Source organism: Lupinus angustifolius, unplaced genomic scaffold, assembly GCF_001865875.1.
Source record: "Lupinus angustifolius cultivar Tanjil unplaced genomic scaffold, LupAngTanjil_v1.0 Scaffold_22_83, whole genome shotgun sequence".
NCBI lineage: Eukaryota > Viridiplantae > Streptophyta > Magnoliopsida > Fabales > Fabaceae > Lupinus > Lupinus angustifolius.
In genome coordinates, this window is record NW_017719839.1 from 12,996 (window position 1) to 29,595 (window position 16,600).

The 16,600-nt window shown below is 33.9% G+C and overlaps 1 protein-coding gene and 1 long non-coding RNA gene across 3 annotated transcripts; one reads left to right on the plus strand and one right to left on the minus strand.

Annotated features, from left to right (window-relative positions):
• The first annotated feature begins 3,875 nt into the window (after positions 1 to 3,875).
• On the plus strand, positions 3,876 to 15,849 carry LOC109338352 (vacuolar cation/proton exchanger 5-like). Of its 2 annotated transcripts, none has more exons than XM_019575562.1 (12): positions 3,876 to 4,066; positions 4,187 to 4,226; positions 4,854 to 5,114; positions 5,196 to 5,263; positions 5,355 to 5,383; positions 6,199 to 6,395; positions 6,792 to 7,004; positions 13,295 to 13,429; positions 13,906 to 14,022; positions 14,104 to 14,157; positions 15,169 to 15,285; positions 15,615 to 15,849. In XM_019575562.1, the coding sequence occupies exons 1-12, from the start codon at positions 4,035 to 4,037 to the stop codon at positions 15,714 to 15,716; spliced, it is 1,365 nt and encodes a 454-aa protein (XP_019431107.1). In that variant the 5' UTR covers positions 3,876 to 4,034; the 3' UTR covers positions 15,717 to 15,849. The 2 variants fall into 2 exon arrangements, with proteins under 2 accessions (XP_019431107.1, XP_019431108.1); XM_019575563.1 differs by having other exon boundaries at positions 3,877 to 4,066; positions 4,173 to 4,226.
• LOC109338353 lies at positions 15,830 to 16,225 on the minus strand. The gene is made up of 2 exons (XR_002106544.1): positions 16,188 to 16,225; positions 15,830 to 15,935 (listed from the first exon to the last, which is right to left on the minus strand). It is a non-coding gene; the product is annotated as an uncharacterized LOC109338353 (long non-coding RNA).
• Positions 16,226 to 16,600: the final 375 nt, after the last annotated feature.

Here is a 16,600-nt window from a genome sequence, read left to right on the forward strand (position 1 = left end):
GACACTCCTTTTTTGTAATGTATGGTCTATTTACACTTAAAGTACTAGTTGTGTGTCTATCCTTGGAATTCGACCATTTTCCCTTTATAGGATATTTATGAAACTCTTCCCCTACATTTTGTTTCATTTGATAGTGAGATAAAAGTGAAACAATGATCTCATCCAATTTTATAGAGTCTTTCTCATAGCTAAGGGTTGTCATAAGGTGTTTGAAACAAGTAGGCAAAGAACATAACACAATTACTACCTTATTTTAGTCATCAACCTTATGTAAGTAATTAATTATTTGATTCAAGGTGTTGACATGATGTTGCAAGTCATAACCTTCATACATCTTCAGGCCATATAGTCTTTACTTAAAATATAATTTATTCACTAGGGATTTGGACATGCACTACTTCTATAATGTTTACCATTCATCTGTCAGAGATGTAGATGCATGATGTGATAATTAATATTGTGTGATAGACAGAGTCGTATAGTTTCCACAACCTTCTCGTTTAACTCATCCCAATCAAATTAATAGTATGCTTGTTTATTTTCACACAACATATTCGACAGAACTTGTTGAGCCAGCACATCCTTAACTGTATTTTGCCATAATCCTAAATTACTAGTTCCATCAAACTCCCCCACCTCAAATTTGACACCCGATTTAAGATGGCTCCTATACCAATAATTGGAGACAAATAATCGAATTAATGAACATGAATATTATAGAACATAGAATAACAGAAGACCATGTATTAATGAATTTCGTCGAATTATGGCAACATCCTCAAAAGCGTTGAGTGGCTATATATCCAAACAATAGAGGCATTCACATCCAATGACCTTTGTGTTCAATGCACTATTGATTGTGTCTAGATGTGTCAAAATGGGCGGGTCAGCCCGCCAAAGCCCGAAAATTTATAGGGCTTGAGTATTATATAAGATACATTTTATAGAAAAATAACTTATATTTTATATTCTTTTTATCTTTTTTGGGACATTTGCCTTGGTAATAAGCATTAGGTGAAATTTTACAAAAATAACTTATAATAAAAATAGATAATACATATTGTATTATGATCCTTGAATAAAAAATAGAGTAATGTCTAAATATAAATATTTATAAATTACAATAATTTTATATAGTTAAGGATTATATGATTTTTCCTATTTTGTGGAATATCCTTTTAAGTCTAACAACAAAATAATGTATCAAATCAAATGAGAAGACATTAAAGTATAAAGATTTCAATTTTCTTTTCTTAATTGTGTATTTAATTAGATTTAACTTCTATAACAAAAACTTAATAAAAAAATAACGTTTATAACAAAACTAAAAGACAATATAATTGTTTATCATAAAGAACTTTACCCAACCAAATTTAATATAATAGTTCACAATGTAAGTGTTGATAAAGAATATACAAAATATAATATTTTTGACAGTGTCCAAAAATTTATATATTAAAGTGAAGTTACAAATTCTATTGTGTTAGGAAGTGAGTGTCCAATAGAAATGAGAGATTTAATAAAGAGTTACGTTAAAAATCATATACGTGGACTTGACATCACATCTTACCTCAAACAAAAGACATTAGATCTATAAGTTTGGTTGTATTGGACATAACAAGTGTATTAAAAAATTAAATATTAATATAAAATGATATATATTTATTAAATAGATTAAACATGTTAAAATTTAAATAAATATTTTTTAGTTTATGTCGGTTGTCCCGCAATGACCGCTTAGGGTGAGTTTGGATTATAATTTGATATGCATAAATTATATTCATGCTTTATAGTCCAACCCAATTTAGTTCGAACCCGACGTGGACTAACCTAAACCCGTCCGAGTAACCCGTTTTGACACCTTTACTTATGTCTAATGGCATGTGTATCCAACACATATTGATCTATGTCCCATGATTCGTGCGTCCAACATATTTGTCTGCGTCAAATGGTCAATGCGTTCAACACACAATCTTCCACGTCTAATGAATGAGCTATACACAAGAATTTTGAAGGCAATAAGTGTTAACCAACTATTTTACAATTGGCCCAAGAGAAAATATTTGCCAGTTTGCTCCCAACACATTTAAAAACTTAAACCTATTTTTTAATAAAATAAAAATTGAGAAAATTGTCAAACTCTTTCTTCTTTTCCTTTGTCCCAATTCAATAACAAACCTTCATTATCCATGACCCAGAACATGGCTTCACATTTCTTATTGTTAGGAGTGAAAACATGCCAGATTTATATTATTTTATTAACATATTATATTCAATTATACTCAGAATTATTATATATAACAACTCAAAAATATGAGTAGACTGGTCCACCAACAAAATGAATGGACAATAATATCCCTTGCATCCAGAACTTGAGTTAACATAACAATATCTTTTACTGGATTGCATTAAGTTTTGTGAACAAGCAAAGGTGAAGGATGGAGATTTGATGGCTATATTCGGGATGAGTTTGAGGAAATATCTGTTCTGTTACATAATATGTGTTACTTTATGTCTCAGAGTTGAGTGGCTAAAAAATATATTTAAATTAAAACTTTAATTATTATATACTTTTCTGATCAATCACAACTTATGACATATGAAATGACACTTGAATTAGACTACTATAACCAAATACAAAAATATAAGTAAGAAAGATATATAACCTGATTTTAAAGAAAATTCTGGACTACTTTTCATATTTTATTTTAACAAATTCTAATTAATTCTAGGTTTAAGTATTTTAAAAGTTTTGATTTTTCTTCTTCGGAAATTCAAGTAGTTTCATGAATTTTAGTAGTTTGCAATCAAAATCTTTAAATTTATAGAAATTTATATCGTGGTCTCTTGTACATATTTTCGTTAGGTTTGTTAAAGTTCTTAACAAAATATTTGAATTTTCATTTAAACTTTCTTAGAAAGTTCACAGCACACATTGGATGATGAGATAAATCAGATAATAAAATCATAATTTTGAGTAGAAGAACTCAACCATTCATTTTTTATAAATTAGGAACTCAATTATAATATAGTTTATTTTTAAGAAATGAGTTATAAAAATCAAATTTTAGGGAATTCAACTCTACCAGCTCAAATCTAAAATATTTAAGGTGTATAAAGTAATTAATATTTTTATATCAATTAAAAACTTTTCTACACTGTAAATTTTATTACATAATTAAAAAATAAAAATTCTCTTTATACTCACTACCTTATTTTTGTTGGTCTTATTAAAAAAATTCTAAATTATATTTTCAAAATATTCTCATACAAGTATTTTAAATTTAATACAATTTGTGTTCTTTTACTTTTTTTTACTCAACATTCAAAAATATATATAGAATAAATTTAAAAAGTTTGTATCGAATTGATTTCTATAAACATATTTCTAAAAACTAAAAAAATCAGGACACATGTATAATTTTAGAAGTCTTATTTTCATATATATTAAGATACTTTATTTTTTTATATATATTTATTTATAGTATTGATATATAGGGATACTGAAATAAGAACAGTTTTTATTTAAAAACTGTGAGAATAATTAATTTGAGTCTTACAACTAATTTTGAGTTTTGAGTAGATAGAATTAAAAGTTATTTTATTACTCACATAATAATCATATATACATATGAATATCTTAATCTTAACAATAGCTTATTATTATCATGTAACTAGCTGCATATATATATTTTCCTTCTTAAAGCCTCTTTTCCTCATATAGTTCTCTAAAATCATAAGTTTTTCCGTTTTGTCTCTCCAAAAGTTAAAAGTAACATGTGGTAACAACAACTGCACCTAATGCAGTTACAGTGTCCGAAATTCGTTTTTAGCAAAATCCAATAACTGTGCAACAAAAACATAAAAATAAAATGGCAAAATGAAGTATAAAGAAACGTCTACATCAGAATATCCACTCCTTTTTCCAACCCCTTATACGAACCAAATATTTGTCTTCAAACTTTAACTCTTCTCATCCAAAATAGCAAGTATTCACTTTTGTTACTTAGTACCCATTTGAATCATATGCAATAATGGATAATCAAGTTGAAAAACCAAATCTGATGTAAGTGCTTCTATTCATCAAAGTTACCCATCTTTCAATTTTCAGATTTGGTGTATTTTTTAAGTTATAGTTTCTTATTAAAGTTTTTCTCTCTCATAATATTCAGTCTCTGCATTGCAGTGGATCTGGATCTTTAGATGACTTGTCTAGGACTTGCAAGGTGAGTTCTTTGACCATTATGGTTGACCCTTTGTAATTTTTTTTGGGTGCAGGTAAAACAAATTAAAATTGTTTTTTTTTTATTGTTGTGTGTCTATGTTTTTGAAGATGAATAGGATTTTCATAAGTTTGTGGGCATTTATGAATGTTCTGTTTTGTTAGACATTGTAAGACCTTGATTTATGCATTTTGTATATGTGAGCTGCACAACTCATGGGGCAATGCTTATTAACAGTGTGGGAAATATGCATAGTCAAAGGACTTAATGTCAAATGCAATAATGTTTGATATTTATCATCTTAGTCCTTTTTTAATATTCTGTATGAGTGAATGTTTCCTTCTTTCAACCAAATCAATGTGTTGCTAGAAATTCTTGTCATGTAAACATAGTCATAGGATGTGTCGATGTTTTAAATTACGGTTGTGTTTACTGCGATGTGGTCATTGCGGCTGTTGCTGGAAGTGTCGGTGTCATAGCGTGATTGCGGGATGATACGGTTGCGGAGATCACCGCAACTGCAATATTGTGTCCGCATCAGATGATCTGATCTGCAATTTGATACACTGATGTCTAATTCTGAAAATGGTTCATCTATAAAATTGATGATGTCCACTGTCTGAGTCACAGATGAATTCTCCAAATGTAAGGGCAATGCACAAGTCTGAGGATGAAATTCCTTTTGGCCGCGAAATAGCTTTTCACCTGTCAGAATCTACTGCACTGGATGTACATGGATCACATTCTAGAGTATTACAGGCTTCTAGTAATGAAACATTGCTGGCTATTATTTATAGGAGCATACAAGTTGTAGTTTTCTCTAACAGATTCAACTTGCTTATCCCTTTTGGGCCTCTCGCGATTCTTGTAGAGAAATTGACCGATCATCATGTGAGTTGTAGTTCATACCATTCATAACTTTCCTCATTTTCAGTTAAACCTCTTGTACTGATTTCTTAAGGTGTGCTGCAGGGTTGGGTATTCGCTTTGAGTTTATTGGGTATAATGCCTCTGGCGGAGCGGTTAGGTTTTGCTACAGAGTAATGTTCCATGTATTGTCTATTACATTTCTCTTAATATTTTCACCTTTTTCTTGTTTCTAATGTTACTTTTTTACTTGGTCTTATATAGGCAGCTGGCATTTTACACTGGAGATACTGGTAATTTAGTAGTATAATCAGCTCCCATAAATAGGATTATACCAAATCTATCTTATTTTTAATCAACCTAGAACATTTGTTGAAATAAGTTCAATAGTCGAATATTGAATGGAATATGTTATGTATGTAGTTTAGGAGATGTTACACTCATATTTGTATGTGTTGGTAAATATTAGTAATAGAAGTCTTGTTAATCTTCAATTACCACTTATTTTAATTGCTATATCGAAAAATTGGTTCCAGTTCACCTCAATCTTTGATTATAATAAACTGTTTCAACCTTGCTCATGGTTGCCACTGTAGGTACTTTGTATGTAAAGTCCTCTTCATGGTTGCTATTTATAGAGAGATAACCCTTTTAGCAGTTTAGGAACCTCTCCGGCATAGACCAGATCAGCATAGAGCTTCATGTTCAACTCCAATGCACCTCTTACCTTGTAAGCACCTGGCATTGAACTTGAAGCTTAGGCTGATCTTGGAATTGGAACTGTCAGGCCAGAGGGGAAGGAACGAGAGTGGGCTGCACCTGTGGCAAAGAGACCCAATACCTCAAAATCCAAACTTCTAGAAGTGTTACCTCTCCATTAATTACAGTATCTTACCATTATGAAGTTTTACTATTTTCACATATTGAAGATGCCGACAATGGCTACTATGAGCAGAGCTGAACAATGTCCATGCTTGTGATGGAACATAGATTCATTTTAACTTCTGCACGTGTTATCTAAGATTCTAAGTAGTTCATTTTACTATTTAGTAGTTAATCATATTCTTCAGGTGGTTTATTTCTCCTTATATTCTATTGTATCTTGCAGTTGGGGGTCTCTTAAACGCCACATTTGGTAATGCAACAGAATTGATCATCTCATTATATGCACTGAAAAGTGGATTGACACGAGTTGTCCAGCTTTCTTTGCTGGGCTCAATCTTGTCAAATATGTTGCTAGTACTTGGATGTGCATTCTTATGTGGTGGGATTGTTTTTCATAAGAAGGAACAAGTGTTTAACAAGGTAGACCCATTACCTTCCGCCTCTTCGATTATGTTCCTGATTTTCTGATGCGAACCTCCAGGGGTGGTTTGCTTTTCCTGTACAACTGTTCTTGTTTGAAACTCGGTTTGGCTCGCAGAATATGACTTGTATGTCAAACCCACGTTTTTGGTGTTTGGGCTAAGTGTATGGGCAAGGTGTATGGAAAATGGGTAGGGCACGGCTAGGATGATGGTTTCCAGGTGGTTCTCCAGGGTGAATGGTGTCCTTTGCAAGCTTGACTTGTGAAGTTTTTGCCCTTGCCCTAGTCCTAGGGCCCCCTAGGTCTTGCATGACCCTTGAATCAAGGGTTGCCCCTAGCTGGTTCACATCATTTTCATTTTGCATAACCTGTAGCTGATTTAAATTATCATTCAGGCAGCTGCTACGGTGAATTCAGGATTGTTGCTGATGGCAGTCATGGGTCTACTTTTTCCTGCCGTTCTTCATTACACACACACTGAGATGCATGTTGGGAAGTCAGAGTTGGTTCTCTCAAGATTCAGCAGCTGTGTCATGCTTGTGGCATATGCTGCATACCTATTTTTCCAATTAAAAAGTCAAAAAAGTCTTTATGCTTCTGTAAATGAGGTTGGTAGCCTTATATCAAGTTTGCTTTTAGCTTGTTAGTTTTGTTTGTGCATATGTGGTATGTCATGTGTTACTATTGATTTGCTTGCTCTTTAGTTGTGTAATCATAATCTTGTTCTCAGTAGGAATTTAAACATGTGAACTGTTGGCATCCCCCAGGGGCAGATTGCAAAATCATGTCACAAATTTTCACTGAGGCTCGATTGTTACTTATATCCTTTAAGAGAAACTTCTACACTGAGATAATACAAGTCTATATTAGGGAATAGGACTAAGTGTAATAAGAGTTAGTTACAAGTTAATTAGTGGTAGTTATTTAGAACCGTAGATAGCTTACAGCAGAAGCTACTCTGCTAGCTTAGCTATAAATACTTAATGAGTAAATTACACTGACACCCCCTGAGTTTTAGTGAAATTACATAAACCAGCCCTCACTTTTCTACACTTACACAAACCTTCCCTATTTTTTTAACTTTCATTACATTGACCAACCTGCATAAGAAATAAGTGTAATCTTTTAAATAAAAAATGTGATAAATGCAATTAAGTTAAACAAAACATATATATTGTGTAGACAGGTCTAAATAATATACAAATCAATGTATCTTTATTATTTTTTGTTACAAAATGCATCAACAATTCTAAAGAAATATTGTTCAAATCGCTCTTATAATATAGTTTAACAAACCAAAAATAATAAAGAAATATTGAGTCATATATTATTTGGACGTGTCTCCACAATATATCATGTTTTGTTTAGCTTAATGGCATTTATCACATTTTTTGTTTAAAAGATTACACTTATTTCTTATGCAGGGGTGGTCAATGTAATGAAAGTTTAAAAATAGGGGAGGTTAGTGTAGGTGTAGAAAAGTGAGGGGTGGTTTGTGTAATTTCACTAAAACTCAGGGGGTGTCATTGTAATTTACTCATACTTAATCTCACTCATTGTATCATAATTCAATTCATTAATAAGATTCAGGGAATTCTCTCTCTCTTCTTGATCTCTTTACATGCTATCAAGCTAGCTATGGCAACCACTGCCACTAGGACCTCTCTTCATTATCCACCATTGTCACCGTCTTAGGCATCACCACTTCAAGTTGTCTCTTCTCCTCTTGTACTTCCGCTTTCATCAATGAAAGTTACACAAAAAGAATTTTCTGGTTTTGTGCCATTTCATGCTAGCAACTCTCACATCCAGTTGTGCAAATCGATTTGTTCTTGGAACTGAGATTTCACATCATTTTCTTAGTAATGAGGATCTACTCATCAATCGAGCAAGTCCATCATATATATACATGGGAAGAATATGATTAATTCATTTTCTCTTGGATCTCGAATTCCTTTTCTGAAAACCTTCAACCTAGGGTTGTTGGGTGCGTCCATTCATGGCAGTTGTGGGAGGAGTTACACTCATTGTAATTCTCAGACCAAGGCCATAAGTCGTCAACTGCAGTCTCAATTTCATTCAATTTTTCAAGGATTGAGCACAATTTCTGAATATTTCATGAAGGACAAGGTTTTGGTTGATGCTCTCATCTTCTTTGGTTCTCCTATCACCACTTTTGAGCACAATGACTACATTTTGGATGGTTTAAATGAGGAGTTTCAACCTGTAATCACTTCCATTGAAAATCTGCCAGACCCCCCTTCCATTCATAGCCGTGAATCATTTCTATTAACCTTTGAGTCTTGTCTTGAGAAAAATAAAAGTAGAGCTCTCTTAGATGCTTTCTCTGCACATGTTGTTGTGGTGTCTTCACCTTCGTTGTCGCCGGCTCTTGTTAATTCTCAAACACAAAATCACCAGGTGAATTCATCATTTCACCCTTCGTTCTTTACTCACATATTTGATTCTGGCTCCTGCATCCTATGGCTATGGTGGTTATCGTGAAGATCATGGCGGTTGAATCATGGTGCCAGGTATTGTCTACCACTGTCTTATCATGAGTTCTGTAACCGCCATGGACATAACGTATCCATTTGCTATTATGCCCCTTATGGTTATAATGGGCAATTATCCTACTCTCCCAGATTTGGTGCACCTGTTCACCACTTCAATAATTTCCCTATGCCACCTCATCCTGGTCCAGCTTATGGCCACTACTCCATGCCACCTAGGCCTCAATTTTTTCATGCCATTTTTACTGGAGATTTTAGGACTAATCACACCAGGCCTTAACATTTTCATCTCTCTTTACTTGAGTCTTGTCCAACAACTGAAACTACCCACAACCCGTATGCTATAACTGCCAGTATGAGCAACAAAGACTCTAAGGAACATGACATGGTTTCCTGACTTGGGTGCAACAGACCACTTAACTTCTGAACCTTCTCTTGTTCATGAACCAAGTGAAAACTTTGGGCCTGGTCAAATTTTCGTGGGTAATGGAACTGGTATTCCTATTAAATATACTGGAAATTCACACTTTTCTTCTCCTCTAGACTTCAATGTCACTCTTTCTTTAAATAATCTTTTGTTTGTTCCATCCATAACCGAAAATCTCATTAGTATATCACAGTTTGCTAAAGATAACTCCTATTATTTTGAATTTCATGCTAATGATTGCTTTGTGAAATCTCAAGATACTAATCAGATATTACTTCAAGGGTCTCTTACAAAATAAGGTCTCTATGCCTTATGGATTTCTTCCAAGACATGTTTCTAGTTGTTCCTCAATGTCTAATAATGGACAGAACTCTAGTTCTTCTAGTTTTGTCTACTGCAATTGCTACTGATAGCAATTGGACTAGTTGTAGGTCTAATTCCTATTCTCCATGACACTGTAGATTTGGTCATTCTCATAAGATCATAGTCAATCATGTTCTCAACCATTGTAAGATACCTCATACAAATAAAGTAATTTTTTATTTCTGTTCTTCCTGCTGCATGTGGTAAGGCACACAAACTATTTCCCCTCCTCCTCCTATGTTTATCATTCATCCTTTGATCTTTTATATCTTGATCTAGGGGACCTGCCCTCATTCATTTCATCTCAGGTTTTCGTTATTATCTCTCTATTGTTGATGCTCATACCAAACATGGATTTTTCTATTAAAACAAAAATCTGAAACATTGCATATGTTCCAATACTTCCTAAACCTTGTTCAAACCTAGTTTAATAAGTTTCTAAAGGTTGTGCAGAGTGATTTTGGAGGTGAATGACCATTCACTAACTTCCTGAAGTCCTTGTGTATCATTCATAGACTTTCATGCCTTCATACCCATCACTTGCTCATGCTTGTGTTCCAATGGTTTATTTGGAGCATGCTTTTACAACTGCTGTATTCCTTATTAACAGATTACCTACTCCAACCCTTCAAAATAAGTCTCGCCATTATCTACTCTTTGGCACTAATCCCGATATATTAGTCTGAGTGTTTGGTTGTGCTTGTTTTTCTTTACTTAGACCTTATAACAAGAACAAGCTTGATTTTAGATCCGCTGAGTGTGTCTTCCTTGGTTATTCCTCCACTCACAAGGATATAAATGTCTATCTAAAGATGATAGATTGTATGTTTCTAAAGATGTTTTTAATGAATACTCTTTTTCCCTTTGCCTCTAAATCATCTATATCCAATTATACTTCCAGTTTTAAGTTTAATGACATTAATCCACTTATACACTTCAGTTGCAATATTGTTCCTCATTCAAGAGACAATTCAATGTCACATCTTTTCCAATCACTTTCAAACTCACCTTACATCTGGTTCTCATTCTCCCTCTATACATTCTAGTGACTCTAATCACACACACATTTGTTCTACTTTATCCTTCTCCATGACTTTATCTCCTATTACTTCTCACATTCTGTGCCAAATTCACCCACTGCTCATACTTCACTGTCTTCTTCTTCAAATTCCTCACTGAACTGTTCCAATCTCTTTACATCCCATGCAAACCAGTTCAAAGTCTGGGATTTTCAAAACCATTATGCCTAGAGTTTTATAACCCAAACCGAACATACAAGTGCCAAGGCTGCCTTAGCAGATGCAGTATGGCAGCAAGCAGTGCAAGCAGAATATGATGCTCTTATTGCATTGAAAACTTGGCCCTTACTCCTTAGTGACACTGTCACTACAAAAAACAAGCTATAGTTTGTAAGTGGGTTTTTAGGATCAAAGAAAATCCTGATGGCACTATGCACAAGTACAAGGCAAGGTTTGTTGCAAAGGGATTTCATCTAAAACATGGTGTTGACTATAATGAAACATTCTTCAATGTGATCAATCTTGTAATCTTTGGAGTTTTTATTAACTCTAGTTTTTTCCTATAATTGGCTTATTGAGCAGCTAGACATCAACATTGCTTTCTTAAATGAGTTTCTAGACGAGGAAGTATACACAAGTCAACCAGTGGGCTTTCAGCAGTGACAAGTCCGTAGTTTGTAACAAGGCAACTTATGGTCTTAGATAAGCCCCTAGACACTGGTTTGAAAGAATAGGAGGGTGTCTTATCAAACTTGGATTCCAAGTCAGCAAATGTGACAATTCACATTTCCCTCATACCTATCTGAACTATAGGCTTAATATGTTAGTCTATGTTGATGATATCATAGTTACAGGATCCTCCTCTTTTCATGTTTGTCAACTCATCTGATCTTAGTACCACATTTTCTCTTAAACAGCTTGGAAAATTGGATTACTTTCTTGTTATAGAAGTCAAACATCTCTCTAATGGATTTCTGTTTCTCTCTCAATCTAAATACATCAGAGACCTAGAAAGGGTACTTATGGCATCAGGTAAACCCATGTCTGCTCCTATGGCAAGTAATTGCAAAATTACTCAACAAGAGACAAACTAGTGTGAAGATCCTACTTTCTATAGGTCAATTGCTGGAACATTATAATATGCAACAGTAACAAGACCAGAGCTAGCTTACAGTGTTAGCCAAGTCTGCCAATTCTTGGACAGTCTCTTCAAACTCATTGGACTGCTGTAAAGGGGATCTTAAGGTATCTACAGGGTACTGTTCCATATGGGTTATCTATTCAGCTAGATTCTACCAAAGCTACCCTAAATCTTACAACATTTTGTGATGTTGACGGAGACGCAGATCTAGATGATAGAAAATCTACTTTTGGTGCATGTTTGTTTCTTGGTCCTAATCTTGTCACTTGGTGGTCCATGAAACAACATACTATATTTAGATCTAGCATAGAAGCTGAGTATAAAACTATGGCTTTGACTTCACAAGAGTTGATGTGGATAGAATAATTGCTAACTGAGCTAAAGTTTTCATACAACCTACCTACTATATTATGTGACAACCTTAGTACAGGTGCCATGTCACATAATTCAGTTCTGCACAACAGAATTAAGCATATTGAGTTGGACCTATACTTTGTCAGAGACAAGATCAAGTAAAACACTCTTATAGTGAAACATGTGCCCTCAGAGTCTAAAACAATAGATATCCTAACTAAGCCTCTTCTAATACCAAGATTATTTCACTCAGAAACCAGTTGCAAGTCAGAGACTACCTCAACTTGGTTCAGCACCCTCAGTTTAGGGAGTGTATAAGTGTATTAGAGAATAGGACTACGTGTTAAAAGAGTTAGTTACAAGCTAGTTAGTGGTAGTTAGTTAGGACCATAGATAGCTTACAGCAGAAGCTACTTTGCTAGCTTAGCTATAAATTCCTAATCGCACTCATTGTATCAATAATTCAATTCATTATTAAGATTCAGAGAATTCTCTCAAATTCTCTTTCTCCTTTCTTTACCTGTTTACAGTCTAACATACAATGACAGAGATGGTACACAAGCAGAATCAACATGTTTAAACATGTGATTTTCTTTCTGAATCTCATTTGTTATGTCATTTTGTCTTCAACTTTGTTTTGCATAACATGCTATGCATCCTATGTTGCAGTAGATATGTCTGGCATTTCTGCTCACTTTGGGGAGGGTGGTCTGTGTTGATCTTTAACATTGCCTCATATTTTCATCCCAGAGAAATATTTTGAAAAATAGTATATCATGCTTGCCAAGGACATTAGCTGAAAGAATAAACAAATATAGGTGGATTATTTACTAGCTGGAGAAGTTTTCCCCCTTATTCATAAGCAGAGTAATCATTTAATGCTTCAGATAACTGTTGCACTACCTTTCTGACTCTATTGCAACTTACTAATATTTTTTATAGTAATACTTGATGTTCATTATTAGGATAAGGCAAGGCTTGTTTATGCTACTTGATGTTCAATATTATTATCTTTTGGTATTTCCTATATGCTTCATGATACATTGTTGGCTCACCAAGTGGTAAACTCATATGAATTCAGGATGAGATTCAAACTGGAAACAACTCAAACAATGATGAATCTCCAGATCTTTCTAAATGGGAATCAATAATATGGCTTTCAGTTTTGACTGCTTGGATATCAATCCTGTCAGAATACTTGGTTGGCGCTATAGAGGTAGTAATGTTCACGTTTTCCTTTTTAACAAATTTGATGAAAGATTTCAAACTTGAATGTACTAATTGAAGTAGCAGTCAGCTGTTCGAAATTGTTTCTGTTTTCTTGCTACCCAGAAATATATATTTCGAATAGTATTGCTAGAAGGTAGGGAAATTTCAACTTGTTAGTCTGATCGAAATTGTTTCTGTTTTCTATCTACCCATAAATCATTTATGTTCACTAGTTAATCCTGATTTTGTCCTCAATCCATTCTTCTACTTTACCTTCTTCTTTGATCCGTGTCTATGTTTAACCATTCAAGTTCATTTTAAGTTGTTGCTTTGCTTTTTAATTGAAATTCCATTTTGTGTAGCAGATATTTTACAAGATGGATGCCTTGTCAAAGACATGTTTGTTTATGAAATTTCAGAACTATTCTTGTTAGAATAATTTTTAATAAAATAAATTTTCTTTTTTGATCAACTGTTTTACAGGGAGCATCTACTTCATGGAAAATCCCAATAGCATTTATTAGTGTCATATTGCTTCCACTGGTGGGGAACGCGGCAGAACATGGCAGTGCTATCATGTTTGCCATGAAGGATAAACTTGTAAGATTTAAGCAGTTCTTGTACTCTTTTAAAACATATCTTAAATTATATTATTCACATCGATAACTTTTATTCTTGTAGGACATTTCCTTAGGAGTAGCAATAGGGTCATCGACGCAAATTTCTATGTTTGTGGTAAGTTATTATATTATATTGATGAGATTGAAGCGCTATCTACACAGTGTCTTGTGTGTCGCTGCACATGTGCTGTAATTATGTAACCATGCATGTAACAAGGTCGGATTCATTTTTTTTGTGATATCTAGCATATAGAAGTGTACTATTACATATTTGTGGTGGATAGAATAGGCTCCAAGATTGGCATGATGGCTGAATAAAAAAGAACGCAAAATTTAGTAGGATTAACATGCAACAAAAATAGCAGGATTAATAAACCAAGTAATGAAACAGTCGAATGTTTTTGCCTTCTTCCTTTATGCAGTAGTTGATGACTTCATGCAGCAGTTGATGGCTTTATGCAGCATTAATGGCTGCTATCTACTTTTTTTCATTCATAAATCCCACTTGTGTCAGAAGTTTCATCAACAAAGAATGAGAGATTTCTTCATACAATATTCTATAACCCTCTTCCTCTTCTCTCTGTCTTTTGATTCCACAAATTTGGTGCCCATCCAGCAAAGCCAAGAAATTTTAGAATTGCCAGGAACATTAATAATTCAAGAAAAACCTTCTGATTATATGTATCTGCCCATATTTTGCATTGGATGAATAGGCACATTGTGCAAGATAAGATTAGAAATGAATGCATTAGGGAGAATATTGGAGCAGCTCCTATTATAGAAAAAATGGTAGAATCGTGCCATAGATGGTTTGGGCATGTGTGGAGGAGACTAGTAGAAGCCTCCGTAAGGAGAGTAGATCAAATGGAGGCTAACCCAATTCCTAGAGGAAGAGAGCCCAAGAAAAACCATAGGTGAAATGATTAAAAAGACATAGAGATAAATGTTTTCTCAATGAACATGATTTATGATAGAGCATTATGGCATCGTTCGATCCATGTTTCAGACCCCACCTAATGGGATAAAGGCTTGGTTGTTGTCTAATTCTTATCGGTTTTCTGCTGCACTTATCTTTTTTTATTCTGACGTTATTTGCTTCCTTCATGTTTTCCTTTTCATTATGCAGATACCATTTTGTGTGGTTGTTGCCTGGATTATGGGGATTCCTATGGACTTAAACTTTCAACTTTTTGAGACTGCAGCACTATTCCTAACTGTTATAGTTGTAGCCTTCATGTTACAGGTTTGTATCCAAAGATAAAATAAATTAAATTAAATTTGTTACAAGATTATTATGTTTAGAGGGTGAGTTCGGTGTAACAGTAAGGTTGTTGCTTAGCGACCATGAGGTCATGGGATCAAATCCTGGAAAGAGCCTCTTCGCGCTGGTGAGGATAAGACTATGTGCATATACCCTCCCATAGCCCATTAAGTGGGAGCCTCATGTATTGGATCGCCCGTTTTATAAGATTATTATGATATTAGGAGCGTAAAACATGTAGATGATGACATGATAACTCGGATTTGATGATAAAATTCTTACATTCTGACATATTTATTATGCACTTGCAGGAAGGAACTGCTAATTACTTCAAAGGACTAATGCTAGTTCTTTGCTATCTGATAGTGGCAGCTAGTTTTTATGTACATGTAGATTCTCAGCCAGTAGATTAGACTGTGTTCTGTAGGAATAATTTTTGTATTCCCTTAATTTTCTCAGCTCATTTTGGTTTTTCTGCAATGAGGTTGCAAGGATTTTCTTCTTTTCCATGATGCAAATGTGAAGAAAATAACATATTCCACTTCATATTTACTCCTTCTAGGTTGTGCTTTGTAACTATCATATAGACATGTATCTTGCTTGTTGCAATACCAATTGTTATTTTGCAAAAGCTTCAGTCTCCACTGGTGTATGCAAGAATATGGAGCACATTTTCTTTCTTAAAATATGTCACTCCATGTACTCATTATAATGTAAAGCGAATATATATTTAATTCTTATTTTACTTTTTTGACCAACAAAAAGCAGGGGTAGATGAAATGGTATATGTTTTGGAGAGAGAAGATTTGTCTCCCTATAATGGAGAATGTAAAGTAGTTTTTGGACAAATCCAATATAAATTGGTGAATTTAGTCATTGCAAACTTTCATTACATATGAGAAATACAATTATTGGTAAAATTCATTGTTATACTCTTTGAAATTGGTGGCTTGATCTCATCTCTCACATTTATGTATATGGGCATCAATTTATCATAACTTATGTGACATGATTGCTTGCTTGGAAGAAAGTGATAATCATACCCATGACGATCTTGGAGAGAATGCCAGCACCAAATTTTTTGGGGTAAATTTATGAGGTCTTTTCCATTTTCACAACCATAACCAGTTTACATTTATTTTAACTGGTCTAAGTCTGACTGAATTACATTATCTCTAAGACATTTCACTTAACCTTTCATCATCAAGACATGTAGGGATTGCAGTGGGGCTAGATGGGTTTAGGTAGTGCATTATTCAGACCTGCCTTATTGTTTCATTTTTGGACCAATATCCAT

Coding starts and splice junctions, on each gene's coding strand:
- LOC109338352 (XM_019575562.1), top strand. CDS start 4,035: ATGGATAATCAAGTTGAAAAACCAAATCTGAT. Junction 4,227..4,853: donor ACTTGTCTAGGACTTGCAAG/GTGAGTTCTTTG, acceptor TCTGAGTCACAG/ATGAATTCTCCAAATGTAAG. Junction 14,158..15,168: donor CGCAAATTTCTATGTTTGTG/GTAAGTTATTAT, acceptor TTCATTATGCAG/ATACCATTTTGTGTGGTTGT.